This window comes from Astyanax mexicanus, chromosome 16 (genome assembly GCF_023375975.1).
Source record: "Astyanax mexicanus isolate ESR-SI-001 chromosome 16, AstMex3_surface, whole genome shotgun sequence".
Classification (NCBI taxonomy): Eukaryota; Metazoa; Chordata; class Actinopteri; order Characiformes; family Acestrorhamphidae; genus Astyanax; species Astyanax mexicanus.
Window position 1 is genome coordinate 18,191,653 of NC_064423.1, and position 21,422 is coordinate 18,213,074.

The 21,422-nt window shown below is 39.0% G+C and overlaps 1 protein-coding gene across 6 annotated transcripts in view; it reads left to right on the top strand.

The window, feature by feature from the left end:
• palm1a (paralemmin 1a) overlaps positions 1-21,422 on the top strand; it is a 63,189-nt gene that overhangs the window by 13,852 nt on the left and 27,915 nt on the right. The window contains exons 1-3 of one of the 6 annotated variants that reach the window (XM_022669689.2): positions 1,873-2,052; positions 11,481-11,526; positions 14,847-14,927. In XM_022669689.2, coding sequence (XP_022525410.2) covers positions 2,030-2,052; positions 11,481-11,526; positions 14,847-14,927 — 150 coding nt within the window. In that variant the 5' untranslated portion in view covers positions 1,873-2,029. Of the gene's footprint in view, positions 1-1,872; positions 2,053-2,371; positions 2,442-2,749; positions 3,188-11,480; positions 11,527-14,846; positions 14,928-21,422 lie in introns of those variants that run through there. The other 5 variants (XM_022669691.2, XM_022669692.2, XM_022669690.2 and 2 more) reach the window with 5 other exon arrangements.

A 21,422-nucleotide genomic window follows, 5' to 3' on the forward strand; every position in this document is an offset into this window, starting at 1 on the left:
TACATCGCTCACCACACTCTCCGCCATGCTTGCTCAGACCAGCTGTCTCACTGAAATCTGCTGAAAGGCATGCAATGATCTAACTGTGAAAGCAGACTAAAAGTGAGAAGGCAATGTTCAGGTTGGCGGGGCAGTGAGAAGTACTTCTCAGCTGAGTGGAAAAACATCTGTTTTAGCTCAATTGCGTGTCTGATATGATTCCTAAAAGCAAGAGAAATGCCTTGGATTCCTGCTTTTCCAGAGGCTGCTTTTGACAGGACAGAGCATTGATAGAAGTTTAATTGATGTAAGATGTGTTTAATTTAGAAATGCACTCAAGCACTTGAGAAGGGTTGCACATTTGCACAGATACTGAACAGACACTGTTTTTACCTTTTGTGTTTGTGAAGTGGAATAAAGTAGGTAGATAGCTTTTTATTCTAAATAAAAAATAATAATGAGATCTGCTGTGTTAATAGTAGAATTCGTACAAGCAAATATTCAGTAATATGATTACACATGACTGCTTGTTGGGTTATGAGTGTGTGACTAGCCTAGCATAGTTTTGCTAGGTTTTGTTTTTGATTGGGACTCCTGGACTCCCAAAATATTTTAAGGGAGTGGATATTTAACCTTTGTACTGTGGCAGTGTTGTGACCCAATGATCAGACTAGCCCTGAGTGCTGCTGCATGTTAAACGTGGGGGAGTCAGCATCTGAATGCTGTGCTGAATTTGACATTCAGAACAGTGAAGTCTCTTAGTCTGTACAAATCCTTTCGGAAAAGCTCTATCTGCATTCAGTCCATGTCTGTAGGCTCTTCCTCTGGAACACAACCATGTTCCCTCCTTTCCAAGACACAACATATTTCATACACTGTCCTATCCAAGGACATTTGAAACAAACTACTTCTCATAACCTTTGTGGGGTGTGTTGTCTTTGAAAGCGATAAATCTGGTACATGGTGTACAGATCAGAAATAGGACTACTTTAGAGCTGTAGAAAACATTATTTGCTAGATATACATTAATTATTACTGCAGTATTTCTAATAATTTACAACAGCCTCTGACTGGCAAAAAGCTAACTAGCATTTTTGGCATGCTGATGATTTTTGGGAAAATTAAAGGATTTTAAGTACCCTAAAATAGGTTATATATGTTCATCTTTAAATATGATTGACAGAATGACTAATTTTCATGTTGTAAGCAGTCAGACTGGTCAATTTGGTGGGTGTTTAAATGAACCAGGGTGTTTCAACAAATAATTTGAAATTAATAAAATTAATCAGATCTATTCATTTCCTATCCTATATCTCAATCAATATCCCAACCAGCATTTTCTGCTAGTATTAGCCTGATGAAGAGAGCCATTTTTACTGATATTCCATGACTAATTATGTGTTTATAATCATACAAATACATTTTGACATAAATCAATTTAATGTTTATTTTTAAACATACTCACCATATTATTGTTTTTTTTTTGCAAAGCATTGATTTTTTATTTTTTTACTAAATGAATGAAAGGGGTGCAAACGTTTTTATTTATTTATTTATTTATTTATTTATTTATTTATTTTTTAACACCCTACATATGTAATGATACAAACACGTTTGTACCATCAAACACCAAGCCATCAACATAGGGTACCACAACAGCTACTTGGCAACAGTTGAGCATCCACCTGAGACAATGTAACAGCTGCCTGTAGTACTGTAGCAGCTGCCTAGCATATAAAAATAAAATGGCACCAGCAGGCAACTCTCTGAGGTGCCATAGCAACTACTGAACAACACCATAGCAACCACCGAGCAACTACCAGGACTGAGCAACAGCATAGTTAGTGCCTAGTAATGTCCACGTTAGCTGCTCAACCATTTTACTTTTCCAGTTACTATTGACTACTGCCTATATAGTTTCTAATGCTACTTTCATATACAATTATTAATATTTTAATTGTATGCAATTTTAGAATTCCAATTTCTTACATTAACTTACATTAACATTTTTTTATCTTTTCCTAAAAGTTTTCCATTTTTATCAGCTACAATGTGTCTTCTACAAAGGTTCAGGTATGGTTAACCTAAAAACAATTTATTTGTTCATGACATAAAGCAGATTTGTTTTAGTAATCCTTTAGTAATTCCTTCTCTAGGTCTAAATATTTAGACGGAAAAAGGTGGATAATTCCCAGAACTCTGGCCACAACTGAAGCAGGCTGTTGTGGTGCTGGAATGACCTGCATGTGCCTAAAGACCAGACTACTAACCCTGAGACCCCGTCATTGTTTCTGTTAGCTCAATTTAATAAGCATGTGACAGGCGAGGGGAATTAGCGTTCGGACGCTGCGAGACATATGATCCTCATTTCCTGGATGACTCTGAGTCTGCAGCTGACCGTCTCTCGGAAGAGCAGAATCAGGCCAAGATGCTGACTGCACCAGAGAACGACGCGACGTTATGTAATGTTCAGTGCGACGACTCTGACCCACTAACCCTGAATGCGTCTCTGCAGTAAATGAGCTGTGGCTCGTCCCTCGTTTGCTCTCTGGGTGTGGAGTGTGTTGGTTTTTTAGCGAGAGCTGTTTTTGCTGTGGCAGCTGAGTGCATTATTGAGCCGGCGGGCCGAGCTCTGCAGCGTTTTGTGCTGCATCCTGTCATGTCATCCCGGGAGCGAAAAGTGCTGAGCGGGCACACCTGATCTGGCCAGACTCTGTGTTGTGTGTTCTGCAGCGGCCAGGCAAAGCTTAGCATGACTCTGATCGCTAGCACTTGATTACAGTGGAGACTGGGAATGCTGGGGTTGGTGTTGGAGAAGGGCAATTTTCTGATTTTATTGGCTTTTAAATTACTATGTATTAACATATATTTTTTTGCGCTATAAGGGACACTTAAAACCCTTTAATTTTCCCCCAAAAATAGTCAGTGTGCCTTTTAATCCGGTGCACCTTATGTACAGTATGAATTTTACCAGTCAGGTTGTAAGAAGCAGTAAAGCCACTCTGCTGAATACAGCGTTATATAGGAGTTTCTGATTAGTTTCTTCAGCAGCATTAGCATTTCCCGCTAACCGTGCTAAACTCTAGCTCTTCGGCCGTTCAAAGTTGAATATTATCCGCCTGTAGCCTTCTGCTAACCCCGGCTAGCACTGCTGAAGCAGCGTTAGCATTAGCCGATAATCACGCACTAGTTTGTTTGCTGTTCAGAGGTGAGTATATCTGACTGTAACCTACATGTTTACCGTGTCAAAACAAGCTATATGTGACAAACCGCTAGCTAATATCACCCTGGCTTACCAGAACACTCACGGCTCATCAGTGTAGCTCTGTCGGGTGGCATTAGCTGCTAACTGCTAGCGGTTAGCTGCTAATGCTCCAGCTTTAGTATGTAAATCTGTGAATCTAAGGTTACTGTAAATAAACAGAAGCTCTTTATTCACTCACATAAACAGTTTTCAGGAAGAAATGTGTGTTTACATCCAGCGCTCGTTTGCCTTGTCTAAGTCGTCTGAAATGTTTTTTTTTCAAGAATTACAGTTTTGTTTACTGTTTAGCTTAGCTAAGTTTAGAAAGAAAACATGGCGATACCCCCTGTTCCTACTACTAGTTATTATTGTTGCATAAAATGCACCTTATGTATGAAAATAGACCAGAAAATAGAGGTTTATTGATAGTGTACCTTATAATCTGGTGAGCCGTATAGTGCAAAAATACAATACTTGAACAAGCTTCTGTCTAGGCCTGGGAGTAATAAAAATATTCCGTCAATTAGTGTTGTGCCATATCGTATCATACGCAATAATATCGTCAACATTTTTGAATATCGTGAATGATTATACCCTGAAATATCGTGCCATATCACCCACCCCTAATAATCACACCAGGGTACTACTTTTTTACTGTTTTTAGCATAAGAATAATCCACACTGTTCTCATTTCCCATTATATATCTACTATATAAAGTAGATTTTACTTTAATCCTGGATATGTGGAGATATTTGGAGTGCATAATTCGTATCATGACATTCTGAATCATTGACTTCTGTTACAACTCAGATAAAACTTTTGTATTTTTTAATATCTCAATTAGGGGTGTGCCATATCATATCGTATGCAATAATAAAAATAAATTTTCATTTTGTTGCAGTAGTGTATACTTGAAATATATATTTTTTAAGTGTTTCACCAAGAATATCTTTATCGCAAAAATACCATGAAGAAATACCGTGATATTATTTTAGGGCCATATCGCCCACCCCTACCGTCAATACATTTGAAATCATTTGCATGATACATTATACAGTATTTATCTTGATACACAGGATCGCATTTCAAAAACAATGAAAAATCATTGTCTGTTTTATCGTCACTGTTTTGTAATTTAAATCTAAGGGGATGATGTGATGATGACTGAAATGATCTAATATGCCTTTCAGTTGTTATCTTTAGCTATAAACTGGGTAGGTTCTTCATTTGATGTCCTCAAATTGTTGGATACATTCCTTTCAGTTTCTGGTCCATGTTGACATGATTGCCTCACGCAATTCCTACAGATTTTTCAGAAACACTGTCATGCTTTGACTCTCTCGTTCTACCACATTCCAAAGGTGTTCTTCTGGATTCAGATCTCGGGATGTCACTAAGGAACACTGAACTCATTGTTGTGTTCATAAAAACACGTTGAGACGGCTTTTGCTTAGCTAGATGGTGGTAAGAGATGAGTAAATTATGGTTATGAAGGAAGGCACATGGTCAGCAGCAATATTCGGCTGTAGTGTTTAAGCAACAGTGGATTGATATCATTATTTACTATTACCAAGCCTAAATTGGGTACACCCGTGCTCTACCTCCACAAGCCTGGACTGTTGACACTGTTGGTTTTGGAGTATATTAGATTATTATTGGTCACAATTATGCTTTTAAAAAAGAAAATGTAGTATTCTGCCAGTGTTATTCAGGACAAGGGCGTGCCTAGACTGTGCAGAGACCTGGGCTCAGCCCCAGATGAGATACTGCCCTATAAATGTCCATGAAACTAGAAAGAAACCAGAGCTTTCTGTGAGTGGCTTTGTGCTATTAAAACCGCAAACTACTATTGCATTGCACAAGTGAATTTTACAACAATAGCAGGATGTATGACCCAAAGATAGTTCACGTCTGCAAGATATTAAAAAGGAGTTGGGATGGTACATCATTTATCACTGTGTATCAATGTGCTATTCTTCGTTACAACATTTTAAAAGCTGTTTTAGCACTGAGGATGTAGTGATAAAGTTCTTCCTGAAAAAAATCCTAATTGTACACACATTCTTTTATTAGGGACGGGTCAGTCCTGTACACTTTTCTTCTGCAGCCATAGCTTTGCAATGTGTGCAGCATATGGTTTTGCAGAGTCTTGTTGAAAACTGCATTGACATCCCTGGAAAAGATGTGGTCTTACAATCTCAGTGTACATATCTGCAGTTCTGCCATCACAACGGGATAACCAAACTTGTAAATCAGAATTAGAAATGCCCAAACAGGTGTTGATATGATAAAAAATAGAAATAACACTACTAAACTTGAATGAGGAGAGATTAGGAGATGTTTTAAGGATTAGGAGGTGTTTCAGGAGATTAGGAGATGTTTCAGGTGCCTAAAACATTTGCACAATAATGTATATGTATTCCAATATTGATTTATCTTACAAAATATGAATATGATTTCACTTTTTTTGCTGACCTAGATATGTATGATCTGTTAATTTTTCTTTTTTTTTTTTTTTTTTACTGTTTTTGTATTTTATGTTTTTATTTTTTTGCTGTTTTTGTTTAAATTAAGGATGTTTTTTTGGACTGCTGCTGATGCAACATTTGCATTGGAGGAAAGCACAGCGACTCTGTTCAGATACATCAGTCTACAGATGCCTTGGGCTAATTAACATCACCCTATAAGTGATGAGGGAAAAGTGCGCCATCTACACATCTAGAGAGTATGGCCAATTGTGTTCTCTCGGGTCTCTGGCCGCTGATGGCAAGATGCACGACCGGGATTTGAACCAGAGATCTCCCGATCATAGTGGCAGCGCTTAGCCCACTGGACCACTCGGTGCCCTATTTCATTAGCATTATTGTACTATTGTTTTATTCTTATTTCAGTGGCATAATGTGATCGTAAAATGACACTAATTAGGCCTGTCACAATATTAAAGTTTTGCTTCTTAGTATTTATTGTTCAGCAGCTATTAAAGAAAGATATGTAAGTTATGTAAGTTATTTAGGAGGAACTGATGTGTGGACAACCATATGGGAACCATATGGGATTTAGGGGTTAAACACAGTGCAGTAAAAGACGTGCAGTATGTATGCTGGGGGATCTCAGAGGGTTAAATAAAGACACAACCTTAATTTGGATGCAGCGGGAAGACTACAGCATTCCGAGAATAGCGCTGTAGTGCTTTATTCTACACCATGCGCTCATTCACTTCTGCCTCCTGTTTGTACAAGTGGTGTGTGTTATGTGGAGGAGTGTTGGAAGCGTGTGTGTGTGTGTGTGTGTGTATATATGTGTGTAGGGTGGTGTGGGGTGTTTGGGGGGCGTTTGGATGGGAAACACATGGCAGTCTGCAGGGTGTCGAGGAGCAGGGCAGGGCAGGGGCAGAATCCTCACATTCCTCTACTCCCTAGTGCAGAAGCTCCTCATCTTTCAAACGCTCTGACCCTCCGTCCCTCAGAGCAGGGCTAGAGTGCAGGGGCTCAGACAGCCTGTCTGGAGTCTTTTTAGGAAACGTGCGGCGGCCCCTTACAGAGAAGCGGGAGGGTGGTGCATGCATCTGTTGTTGCTGAAGAGGTGGAGGACTGTAGATCTGGGATCTTTTTTTTTTTTTTTTTGCCCTTACTAGTGCTGCAGGTTTAGGTTCCGGTTTTGGAGCTCCCCAATTCTGTTGCTTTTGGTTTTTTATGGTTTTTAACACATCTGATCCAACTTTATTGAGAAATCAATATTTGGTGAAATAACCCTGGATTTTAATCATAGTTTTTATGCATCTTGGTATGTTCTCCTCCACCAGTCTTACACACTGCTTTTGGATAACTTTTTGCCGCTCCTGGTGCAAAAATTCAAGCAGTTCAGCTTGGTTTGATGGCTTTTGATCATCCATCTTCTTCTTGATTATATTCCAAAGGTTTTCAATTTGGTAAAATCAAAGCAACTCATCATTTTTTAAATGGTCTTTTATTTTTTTTCCAGAGCTGTGTACTTTACATTAACTAAACTTGTCAGTTCTGTGAGTTGCTTTTCCAGGGGCTGCGCTGAATTAGGCCTCTCTGTCAGAATTCCACTCCCTTTCTTGGGCACAAATGTCATTCAGAAGATTGAGCGTAATGAGTCCTTTTACTGTTTATAAATAAGGTTTAATCTACAGTTACAGTAGATACAGAAACCACCAGCTAAGCATTTGCATCCATATTGCTGCATGACGGGCCTTCACACCAATGGGTGTCAGATTTCAGCACAACACCGGTTCTTTTTTTTTTATTTGATGATAACCTTCCCTAACTTCCTGACAAATCTGACCATAGCTCGGTAGATCTGGACAAAGATCCGGACTGTGGTTCACAGCTCCTTTCACACCTGCTATTTTAGTTCAGACCAAACTCGAAGCCCTGAGACCTTCCTTAAATCACTAAATGGGTAGTTGGAATGGTCAGATTATTGGAGAAATAATAAACTTAGTTGAAGTTGGGCGCATAATTCACTAAACAAGTTGAAATTGGTGTGATAAAGCAGAGATATATGTGCAGCACTGCATGGATGACGGTGGTCCTACAGGGTAAGGATATGGGGGGTGTGACACATTTAATAATATCAGTTTACCAGTTCCATACACTGATCTCAGTCTGGAGCTACGTCAGGCACAGTTAATGGAAGGACCTTCTTTCAGGAACGTGACATTTATATAAAACATGCTTTAACTTCTGTTGAAATCCAGCAGCATGAAGCCGGGGATGAGCTAGCGTGAGCTGATTGAGTCATACAGTGTAGTGGGGCCTCTGTACTATTGTGGTTGGCCTACAGTAAGAATTGCTCAAATGCTGTGAGGAATATTGCAGGAGACTGAGCATTGCTTTCTTAACCATAGACTGTATGTTTGAGTTCTCGTGAGACTCCACTGTATTACCTTTGGTCTAGATTTGTGTTTCTCCTCTTTGGTTAATAGAATGTGGCTGCAATTCTGAATTCTAATGTCTCCACTATGTTTCCCAGCCCTTTATGCTTCTGCTGATTTGGATGTAACAGATAAGTCAGAGTCAGTATTATAGAACCATTTAACAGTAATGCTATGAAATACATTTTGCAAAATAAATATTATATTGGTAAAATTGTGTTACCTGACTTTTGAATTCATTGACTTTCTTTCTGGATTACACATTAAGTAAATGATCAAGGTAACCATCTGAGAATTCTAGGAATGAAATACCAACAGAACAGTCACTCCAATGCAATAAAACTAGAATATAACCAACTTTACTGTGTTAATTAAAACATGACATATAAAACAATATGTCCACCTCTATAATTATTAATATAATATGTATTGCTTTCTCCATATCAGTATGTGGCCCTTTTGTATTAGTATGTTGCTGACCACAGTATTCCCCATTTTCTTTTTACTTTGAAAGGGGAGCCCATTTATCGTATTTTTTGCACTATAAAGCGTGCTTAAAATCCTTAAATTTTTCCCAAAAATCAGCAGTGCCCCTTATGATCCGGTATGCCTTATGTTGTACAAGAGTTTCAGTGAAGTTGTTCTCTGCGGCATTTACTAGCACTAACTGTTAGCCGCTAATGCTAATTCTGCTTAACCCAGCCTTAGTGGAAATTTGGAAATCTAAGCTTACTGTAAATAAACGAAAGTGCTTTACTCACCCAAATAAAGAGTTTTCAGGGGATAAATCTGTGTAGATTAACATCCATATAAATTAAAAGTTTTGTTTACTTAGCTTAGCTTTAGTTTATTTAGTAGTTAACTCATCAACTCATGGTCATGGATATGCATAGAAATTTCATGTTTTTGGCTTGCCATGTTTTTCTCATATGAAAATATTGTAGGGGGTATACAATTAAATTGGCTTTAGCTTTCTGTGCAGCTTGAAGTAAATGTCTAAAGAGCCGCATAATGGCAATTAGGGTTGCAGCGGTAACCGGTTTCACGGTATACCGTGGTATTAAAATGCACGGTTATCATACCGTGTGTGTTTGCTTATTACCGGTAAAACGCAAGCCAGCGGAGAAAGTCACCCGCGCATGCGCAACTCTGCTCCGCTTCAGCTACTCAGCACACAGCGGTGAGAATGGCAGAAAGTGCATCAGACTAGAGCTTAGATTCTCTGCCCGAACCGTTCGGGCCGAGATTTCCCACCACATTCCTCGGGCCGGGTCGGGTTGGGCTCCAGAAAATAGTCTGAGATGTAGGCATCTGTTTTTTAATTATATATTTTATTTTTAAATAAAGCTCTGGTGTGATAATCACAATGTTAATGCTAAGTAACCAATTATTATTGTTAATGAAAACGAACCAAATAACGAAAACTGAAAGTGAAACTTAACTAACTTATTTATAAGCGCTGTTTTCACTCCCGCAGTTCTACAGCGGGAGGTGTTGTGCCGATTCTGTCCGCGAAGCGGGAGTCGGATTGAGCAGGGAGTCGGATTCGGCATAACAGCGGCAGCGCGGCTGCACCTCGCGGTCCGCGGTGTTAGTTTTAAGCGCTCGCGCTAGCCGCAAAATACGACAGAAAACACTGAGAAACTGCAGAATTATGAATTGGACTAAAATGAGCACGAGGAGATAAAAGAGAACCTTTACCTGTGAGTAGCTCACATCAGAACACGCAAATCTCTCTCTCTCTCTGTGTCTCTCTCTCGCACGTGAACTTCTCCGCACTGTGTTTAGCTGTTCTTAAAAATCATTTTAATTAAATAATAGTTCTATGCTTCTATGTTAGTGTTAATTAACATAATTCTGATCATATTTCGCTCATTCAAACAGCCTGAAAACAGACTTGTAATCAACAAGCTTGTAATCAATGTGGCCGTAGTCACAGCTAAAGGAGGAAATACATCAAACCTGTTCTCCCATCTCCGAGAACACCACCCCGCTGTGCAGCGCAAAGTATGTGTTCAGTTTATAATTTTACCTAAATAACCTAAATAAAACTTATTTGTAGTCGTGCACAACCCATGCGGTAAGCGCCCGCAAAAGCGCTGAGTTATCCGAAATTTGGGCACGCAGGTACAGGCGTGAAGTGCGTGCTACGATGGATTCACGTGTCCGTGTAAAGGTCCTGGCCGGACTGGATGTGAAAGACGCCATTCATTTACATGCGTTAATTTTCAAATTCTGACGTGCCTGTTTTTCATATGTTGAAGGTTTTAAGGTGTGAAAGCCTTAAAACAGAAATCTCTATTGTGAGGATCATGTCAGAAATAAATCCCCTCTTTCTGCAGTATCTGGTTATATACCAACTTTTTTTTTATATATATATACACTCTTAATGCCCTTAAGAGTAGTGGAAAAACATGGTTTCCTTCACCTGATGGTGTAGTTTCTACAATAAATAGTTAATTGAACAAAAAACCTTTGTTGTAATTTCTTTAAGGGTCAGTTTAATAATATATGTAACAAACTGTGATACCGTGATAACCGTGATACTGCGGTATTTTCCGAGACGGTTATCATACCGTGAAAATCTCATACCGTTGCAACCCTAATGGCAATGCATTTCTCTTATTTTCTTTGTCAGTATCAGAAAATGACATCATTGTACTACATTACTACCAAGTAAATATATAATCGGCTTACACAGTTTGCTAAATGAGAGGAATAAGGTAAAACATACAATGATGGGTTGTGCAGAGGTTTATTGGAGCAGTTTATTCAAATAAATGGTGTTTACAATGCCTGTTAAAAGTCATACAGTGCTGCCAATTGTAGAAGTCTCATACAGTACGAACATTCTCACACATCTGGCCTGTATGAGAGGACATGGATATGTAGACTGTAAATCTCTTCAGACATTTGTTGCACATGCGGCTGAAATTACAGCCAAAAAGGGTGAGCAGTCTGTTGAACGCTGCAGCAAAGTCCTATTCCTCATCCCTGTGCTGAATGAAATGTGAGTACATGTGCTTCCTCTTTGCTAAAAAGGAGGGAACAGTGCGCCGCATCGATTGAAACCCTAAGAAAACGAGGCAGTGTGTGGGTTTGGGTGTTTTTTTTTGTGTGTATGTTGGTGGTGAGCTAAGTGAAGAAACTGGAAGGACTGTGGGCAAAGGGAAGGAACTGAATGCCTCACCATTCACAGACTCCTCAGCTTATTGAAAATGCACAGAAACTCCGGATGCTGCAGTGAAAACACAGCAGATTGCTTTAGTGAGGGAAACGCAGCTTCCCTCTCACTCCATTGTCTCCCTTAAAGATGTTTCTCACTCATTTTCTCTCTCTCTCTCTCTCTCTGGCAGGATGTCTGAGGCACTGTCACAGCAGGAGAGGCTCCAGGCTATAGCAGTAAGTCAGATCCTCAAACCACATGTTCTCCTAGACCCCCCACTGCACCCTTTCATCAGAATCACCAACTTCATCTCTAGTCACTTTCATGAAAAATCACTTTCTCCTCGCTTTCACTCCTATTTACAGCCAAGTTGATTACCCAAGACATGTTTGCTGTTTGATGTCCCATATACCATAGCTAACATCATTATGCCAGAATTCTGATTTGACATGAGATCAAGGCCAAATCCCATTTCACCTCTTGACCCTTCCACTTAGTTCACGCCTAGGGGTAGGGATGTCCCAATTCTTGTTAAGATGGGGGGGAAATGTTAGGGCTTCATGGGCCGTCAAACCGAGATTTTTCAGAAGCACAATCAAAACAAGAGGTCTATGAGAATCACTGGCAAGATGGCAACACAAGTAACCACTTGTCAATAGATTTAATGTATTGGCTGATTGCTGTCCAGAAGTTTAAATAAAAAATGTATTTTGCAGCAGAAAGCTGCGTCACCAGTCTGCAACCCAGCGCCATCAGCTTACAAGCCCAGATCTGATTTGAGTCTAAACGGAAAGTCATAAATCGATATGCTGAACAATACTCCATGCTGTGAGGGAGGAAAAGAGAGAGGGAGGGAGAGAAAGAGAGAGAGAGCAGCACACAAAAAAGGAAAGAGAAAGAGAAACAACTAAAAGCTCAGACAAAATCAAAGAATGCAGACAGGAAGGGAATATTCATCCAAGGCCTATTTTGTGTGCTGTGGGAGGGTGGGTGTTATAATCAAACTACGTCTATCACTTTAACAGGCTTATATTAAATTGCATTATACTGTTTTACTGTTACAGCACATTTCTGCTGATTGATTGCGCACACACACCGCCCCTTCCCTTTTAATGAATTATTGCAGTGCAAAGAGATTTAATGAACTACTGAAAGAATTAATGAAGCCAAAAATCTCAGACAGTGTTTCACAGAGTCAGTGACACTTCAGTGCATGCTGAAACTAAATCATATGAATCATGATTAGGCCTGAATTGCATTGCATCAGAGCGGATCTGAATTACAATGAATCAGTGGGGAATTGAAACCCAAGGAATTGTTACTTTTGTTTAACTAGATCATAAAGTACTACAACTAATTTGCCCACATTTACACCTGGTCACTTATATTTCTGGATTAGACTAAGTCACATTGAAATGCAAGTGTAAACACACGCAAGACGCACTTAAACCAGATTCCAATCCAGTCACACAAAAACATGTTATAGCAGTGTGAATGCTATAAATGTAAACAGCCTAAAAACTCATTTTATTGGTTCCAGTTTTTGCTGCCTGGCTAAAGAGGAATGTGGTCTGAATAAAAACGTCAACAATTCAATTCAATTCAACACTACATGATTTAAACTAGATGTGTTTAATAGAAAATGCCGGAGAAGACTTTGCACATTGCTCCAAATCTCCCATCATCAACACAAGAAAGATGAATGCGCCCAAAATAAATGTGGCACTAAGCTTGAGGAAACAATGACACAGTGAATACTTGTGCCAAATGTATTGCATCTAGGGTAAGACACAAATTAAGCAATATGTTTGATGTTTTAACTATAGATCAAACTTTGTTCATTTTATATACCATACAACAGTACCGTATTTTATTAAACTATATTGTGTACCGGATTATAAGGTGCATTAAGCGACACTAGTAAGAATGCACACTTGATGTGAACATGGGAGTCACCATGTTTCCCTTCTAATTCAACAAGTAGACAAAACTGTAATTCTTAAAAAAAAAAAAAAGTCAAAGTCTTTAAAAGTCTTGTGCTGGATGTTAATCTACATATATTTCTCTCCTGAAAACCTGTCCTGTTTATTTAGGTGAATTAAGCACTTCCGCAAATGTACAGTCAGGTTAGAATTCCAGTATTTTGTCCAAGGGTGAGCGCTAGCCACGGTTAGCAAGTGCTGCCCGATAGCGGTAGACTGAGGAACCCTGAGTGTTCCGGCAACCCAGGGCGCTATTAGCTAGCGGTTCGTCCCATGTAGCTTTTTGAACATGGTAAACGTGCAGACTACAGTACAATATATTCACCTCTAAACGGTGAAAGAGCTACGCTGCAGTTAGTGGCTAATGCGAATGCCACTGCATTTAGCCTCAGCACTTCATTGAAACTCCCTAATAAGGCTGTACTTCAGCAGAGTGGCTTTACTGCTCCTTACAACCTGACCTGTAGAATTCAAACATAAAGCACACTATTGATTTTTGGGAAAATTAAAGGATTTTAAGTGTGCCTTATAGTCCAAAAAATACGGTATGTCATAGTGTGGTAGAAAGAGTCGAGATTTAGCTGTGCAGTCTGCTGATTGGTGTGTTAAAGCTTGCCTTCTGTTTTTTGGAAAATCTAGAAATTCAAATACATTTTGTTACTTTTATTTTGTTTTGAAACTACTGTGATATAAACCAGAGCTTTAGCTGCACTGATGTTTGGACCCAGGCGTCTTTTGAGCCTAACAGTAAGTAAACAGTAGCGTGTATAAAGTCACGTTCCATCCTCCGCATCCTTGTCCCTGGTACCAAAGGGGGGACTCCTGCTCCTTTATGTGCTGGGTTTCTCAGGCCCACCCAAAAGTGTGTATACACACACAGCCCACAACCCAGTCATTACTCCGCCTTCCTTAGATTCTGTTCGCAACAGGAAGGAGCCAAAGGGACATAATACACCCGAACAATATTGATCTGGCAGCACACACACAAAAATCCTGATATGAATACACTATCATTTAAACGGTTATTTTATTTAAAATGTACAAACTGACCAGTACAGATAGAGTTGAGTATTTGCACTTCTATTTATTGATCATCGCAGGGGTTCTCAGTTCCAGTCCAGCGTTTCCTGTGATCTGCACTTTTAATTTAGCACATTACAAAGAAAATAAACAGTAGGGTTGAGTGATTATATATAGTAAATATGAATACATTCAAAACTATATTATGCACAATATAAAAGTTGGCCACAGTCTAAAATGTCATCCTCTACAGATTGATAAGTCTGTTAAATACTGCCACAAAGAGGGCGAATGTCTTATGGTTTCATGTCATATATCAAAATGTTTCTTAAGAATATTGAGATATATTGAGAGATGTTTTTTGACATATCAAATAAATAATGGGTATAATTCTATCATTACAAACAAGGGAATTCCTGACCGATTTTCGTAGGTAATGTATATGTTTTGTATGTAATATCACACAGGTGTTAATTTTTGCAGGATGATGAGTTCTATCACAGCGTTAAAAGCACACCCAATAGCTTATGATAAGATATTCTTTTTTTTTTTAGGAGAAGAGAAAGAAACAGACAGAGATTGAGAACAAAAAACGACAGCTGGAGGATGACCGCAGACAGCTACAGCACCTCAAGGTAAGCCTTGTGTGGAACATGTGCCACTGTTTAAAACTGTTAATATTATGCGTCATTCAAAAATACATGAGACACTGTAAATAATAAAATGCAACATCATCATATTACAACTCTAAAGTAACACCATAATGATTATCTAGCAACACCATATCAACCACTTAGCAACACCCAAGCTCCAACCAAGCAACTCCACAGCAATTGCCAAGCAACACTATTGCAACCATTTAGCAATACATGAGCAACCAGCTAGCAAGCATGCAGCAACACAAAAGCAATAATAGAGCAGCACCATTGCAACCAACTCGCATCATCATCATCATTTAGCAAGATAGCTACAATCAACTGAAAAGATGGTACCCATCTGGCATACCATAGCAACCACGTCCACCATAAAATAATTTTTCCCTAGTGACCATGTAGCAATTATTGCACCCTGTAATGAACGTTAGTCAGTGATGGATGTAAATAATGTATATTAAAATATGGGTTACTGTTATTGAAACATTTTATATACGACACATATTAATATTAAATAATTGTTCAGCCCTAAGTAACCACTTGGCAACACCACAGTAACCACCTACAAAACACTTATCAACAACAAAGCAAGCATCAACCGTGAAGAAAGCTTTGGTCATGCTAGGCGGTAACAATTTGGTGTACCATAGCAACCACCCCAACAAAAAAATGAGAAAAAGATGTTTCAACTACTGTATTTTTCACACTATAAGGTGCACTTAAAATCCTTTTATTTTCTCAAAAATCGTCAGTGCACTTTATAATCCAGTGTGCCTTATGTATGAATTTTACCAGTCAAATTATAAGGAGCAGTAAAGCCACTCCGCTGAAGTACAGTGTTATACAGAAGTTTCAATTTAGTTCTCCAGCAGTATTAGCATTAGCAAGTGCTAGCAATTTCGCCAGTAGCCTGCTCCAAAGCCTGGCTAGCACTACCAGAATTGCATTAGCATTAGCCGCTAACCACACTAAACGCTAGTGCTCTCGTTGTTTAGAGGTGACGGACCACTAGCTAATATTGCCCTGGCTTACTTAAATCAGGAGAGTGTAAATTAACATCCAGCACTTGTTTGACCTCTTTTTTTTTTTTTTTTTTTTTAAGACTTACATGGCGACCCCCTGTGCCTTACTAGTGTCGCATAAAGGGCCTTATAATCTGGTGCACCTTATGTATGAAAATAGACCTGAAAATAGACCAGACGTTTATTGATAGTGCTGCTTGTAATACGGTAATTAATGCAAGTTTGTGGAGTACTTTCATATAAGGATGCAACTAATGATTATTCTGTAATCGCACTGAATTATTAGGCCTGGTAAAGAAGCAATGTTTTTGTAGCTGCCAAAAATAGCATCTATCATACTTTTTATTTAGTATATGATCAGATGACACCGGAACCCCTGTTGTGAAAGTTTTCCTGGAGTTGGAGCTGCAGCGTTAACCACAAGCTTCACTTTCTTTGCTTGTACTTGTTTATTTATGAGGGTTGAGCTCTTTGCTGGGCCTGCCGTCCTGTGCCAGTAAATAGCCTGCTTTCTTGGCATGGTTTCTCTACAGGGCAGGCAGAACTAAGGCAAGTCATAAAAGTTTTAGAGTTCAGGAGAATGGGGGTGGGCTCTCTGGGCTGGACACAGCAGGGGGGTCCTGTGGGATGAGAGGGGATTGAGCTGCAGTTTTGGGCATCTCCATGTGAAAGTGTTCTAGAGGTGCTAGCCTGGGCCAAGGACACTCATCCGTCAGACACAGGAAGAAGAAGAATCTGGATTTGGGAGGGGGGTGATAGGACATCCTGTTTTGTGTGAGGGGGGACACCGTGCTTCCTGCAGCTAAATAGATGTTGATGTTCCTCAGTTGAGGGTTTTTTTCCCGCTTCATTGTTTTATTGTGAATGCTAAAGGCAATTTTCTGAACATTTGGTACATTTTAAGATATTGTCAATGTCATAACAAAAACTGTAAAAAAAAAAAAATCTACCTGATTTAAAACACCAGCTGCTTCTTTGGCAGCTCTCACTGTGTGGAGCAAAACAGTTTAGTTTGAGTGGAGCAACAGAAATGTCCTAAAATCTCAAAAAGATTTTGGACCTGTCATTCCACTACTATGTACATTAACATGAAGTTGAAGTGCTACACTCCTCTGAGAAGGCTTTAAACAAGAGTTTGTAGTGTGTCTGGGGGGATTTGTGCCTATTCTGTCAAAAGAGCATTTGAGAGGTCAGACACTGATGTTGGGCAAGGCCTGGAAATGGCCTCGTTTACAGTTGACATTCCAGTTCATCCCAATAGTGTTGAGAGGGGTTGAGGTCAGGGCTCTGGGCAGACGGCTGGAGTTTTTTCACATCAGACACATCAATTTATATTTATATGGACTTCACTTCATATTTATATTTTACTATTTAGTAATCTTATTTATTTGTATTCATATTTTATTATTTTCTGTCAGATTTGTGCTGTGTACCTCGTTCTACATTTTTCAACATATCGACACCATTCACACTGATTGGGCACTGTAGGGTTGCATACAGCTTTTTGAATGGACCTTTGGCACCCTGCAAGCATTACAGTTGAACAAATGCACAACAACCACTTGGTAACATCTGAGAAATCACCTAACAACCCTCTATGTTTTAAGGGGCATTACTGGTTACTAGTAATTATTAGTGATAGGAGGAGTTCATGTGTACTGGGATCATTTAATTGGTCTTCCAATTTGGATAGAAAAGGGGGTAAAAAAGTGTGTGGTATTGTTCTCATCATAGAGTGTATATAAGTATTAACAGGACGATAACAGTTGAAAAGTGAAGCTATTATGTTTACGTTAACCCCGCCTATTTCTACTCATTTGAATGGGAGATGACGGAATTTTTATTCTAAAATTACATATCTAGGCATTTTGTTTGGAGGTTGGGTTCTGTACATTCTGCAAGCCTCCCTCCTATGTTAATAACACCAGTGTATCAAGAGTTACTGAGTTTTATAGGGGTTATTTGTAATATTTAAAGGGGTGTGGTGATTGACGCGCTGGTTGTGTGGGTTCTCGGACATGTGAGCGGGCTTTGGGCAGTTACACGGCCTCGCCTTCCGCTTCTGCTGCTCCTGTTCTGGTTCCGATTTGCCTCTACTGCTTAAGTGCACAGAACTTTGGTTTCCAAGTGCTTCCATTTCAATCATCTTTTGGCTTTAAAACGCTGTAATGAGAGTGAATAAGGACGTCCTGGCCAAGCTTATATACAGTCTATGTTTCTCACCAATCTGCCACCCCCCAATTGGTCCTTTAGACTTTTGGCTGTATAGTATATCTAAACTTTTACTATTCATATATAGACATTTAAACCCATAGATTTAATGGTTTCATATGATCAAGCAATGCTGGCACTAAACCAAAGCATATCCATTTAATGTTTTGTAAAAGAAACCAATATTTTTTATTCTCTGTGTGTTTTACAGTTACTGATCAGACTTTAAGAAACAGCTCCAGCAAAGGGAGACTTTTGCTGTGTTAGCCAGAGATAAGATCCAAAAACTCTCCATTAGCAGTTTCCATGGAGCCTGGATTCGCAGTCAGCAAAATGCAAAATGAGAGAGAGGGAGAGAGAGCGAGGCAGAGGGAGAAGAGAGAGTTGGGTTGAATGCTCAGTGAATGGGGGGTACTGGGCCTTTTCAGAAAGAGGGGGCGCTGAGTCTTCAGAACGCTAATATACGGATATATATATATATATATATATATATATGTGTGTGTATATATATATACGTGTATATATATATACGTATATATATATATATATATATATATATATACGTATATATATATATATATATATAGGACCTAAAGTTTTCTCACAAAAATATTTGCCACAAAAAACTTTTATTTAATGGTTTGTAGGTTAAGTACATCCATGATGTACATCCATGGTAGGTCTCACAGTTCTGCTTTTATTTAAATATTTAATTACCTCTATATTTATACTATTTATACAAGTTCTGTTTATACTGATGCTGTTATTTCCTCTTTAATCCACCCATCACTATTGCACTATTTTTTTTCTTCACATTTTCACCCCAATTTACACGGCTAATTACCCAAACCACTCATTAGGATTCCCCATTGTAATGCCCCAACACCAGGAGGGTGAAGACAAGCACATGCCTCCTCCGATACATGTTAAGTCTATCTAATCTCATGTCAGATTGACGCTTGCTGAGTGGCAATTGACGCTGAGTCTTACTCTCTAACTGATCAGTAACTATACATACATTTCAATGTCCACTCTGCCAGTCTCTACTTCACTAGTTGTGTGGATAAATTACCCAGCTATGGTTAGCAGCCTGACTGAAGCTCACCTGTTCAGCAGAAAAATTACCAACTCGTCTGTTTCCATGGCTACAGCACATTGTTTGCATGCTGTTGTCTGTACCTGGCAAACCTGAGTGTGGAAATTGGAGTGGGGTAATGACGGTGGGAAGATTCAAAGGCTATATTCCACACAGATGACCATGACGTACCACACAGTTAAAATAAGAAAATACTGGCTGAAGCTCTGATATATGAGCTGCCAGTGCTTTAACTTGCTTTAACATGCTTCCATAATATTTGATCATACATCTTTATCTGATCATTTTATGAGTTACTACAGAATTTAATCCTCAATGCACCTTTAAGTAAGTAACTCACTGTTGTTGACTTACCTGAAACGTCTTTCCGTTGTTGGTCGTTTGATGCTCCTGCTGCTGCTGCTAAAGCTGAATTTAAGCTTAAGTAGTTAAGTAAGCTAGTGTTAGCTATCTGCTAACAGTCAACACAACTCTCCCAACAGGACGTATCAGCAGTTGGTGATAATTTCACAAAACATTTTGGGCAATGATTTTGGGCAAGTCCAGTCAGAGATAGTAATTACAAAAAAATTACAAATTATTTTTTTATAGTTTGTTGGTTGAAAAGGATTCTGGGATTTTTAGAAAACATCCAGTGATTGTGCCCCCTAAGCCAGAACAATACAGATGCCTTTAAAGGAAACGAAGTGCCTCAATGTATATTTGGCATGGCATTACCAGCCATTCTTATAGTAACGGCAGCTATAGTGCAGCTGATATGCGGATTAATCATATTTTATTTTTATCAGCCACATTCTGCATTAGCATGACAGAACGGCACAGACTGATATAGCATGACTGAACTGGACTGGTGGGAATGCAGCCGGGTCTGATTTTAGCGTGGGGTACGCTCTCCTGAGCCTCCTGTGTTTACAGCTTGTGACTTAACCACTCTGCTATAAAGATAATTACAAAGAACACGAGCCACGCTCAGCTCAAAAACTGCTTACCTTTCTTTTAAAAAGCGTTAACGCTGACGCTGATTATTCTGCGTGTAAAAAATCAGTGTGAAGCAGTAAAGCTACTGTCACAACAAACCTGCATCTTTAACTCGTTAACTAAAAATGCGCTGCCTGTATAGGACAAACTGCATCAGGTTTGGAACATTTTTGCTTAAAAGCAGATATGATGGATATATTTTTTTTAAACTTCCAGTTTCATTAGAATCAGGGTTCTCTATACAGAGGATGCGCTTTGTGCTTGTCATTTTGTATTTTATGATTTGAACAGATTAGATTTTTTTTGGAAGTTTATTCCTTCTGCCTGAACTTTTTATCGTTAGTGAATTATGTCAAAATCAGAAGAGTCCTCAAAATAACAAAAAGGTTTTAAATACAATAATACAGTGTACTTCCTGAAGGACACGCAGAATGGTTGCGCAGCTAAAGTGGATTCCACTTCCAGGCAGTTGCTAGACTGTAGCTGTGTGATTGCTGTAGTATTACGATAGTTTCCATGAGGTTGCTGTGGTTTACTTTGTTAATATACTATTATAATATTAGTATAATGTTTGTAATTGGTCTGTGTGGTATGACCGGTGGTTGCTATGGTGTTGCTATATAGAGATCCCAAGTGATGCTAAGTGGTTGCTGTGGTGTACTATGTTAGAATACAATTATAATGTGAGTATAATGTTTGTAATCGATCAGGGTGGTGTACCAGGTGGTTGATGTGTCGCTATAGTGTTGCTATATGGTTGGTTTGGTGTTGCTATATAGTTGCTATGGTGTTGCTATATAGCTGCTGTGATATTCTAAGTAGTTGCTATGGTGTTGCTAATAGGTTGCGGTGGTGTAATATATTAGAACACAATTATAATGCTAGTATAATGTTTGTAATTGGTCACTGTGGTATACCAGGTGGTTGATGTGTCGCTATAGTGTTGCTATATGGTTGCTTTGGTGTTGCTAGGTGGTTGCTATGGTGCTGCTATATAGCTGATGTGATATCCCAAGGAGTTGCTATAGTGTTGCTAAGTGGTTGCTGCAGTATACTAAGTTAGAATACCGTTATAATGTTAGTATAATGTTTGTAATTGGTCACTGTGGTATACCAGGTGGTTGATGTGTTGCTATATGGTTGCTTTGGTGTTGCTAGGTGGTTGCTATA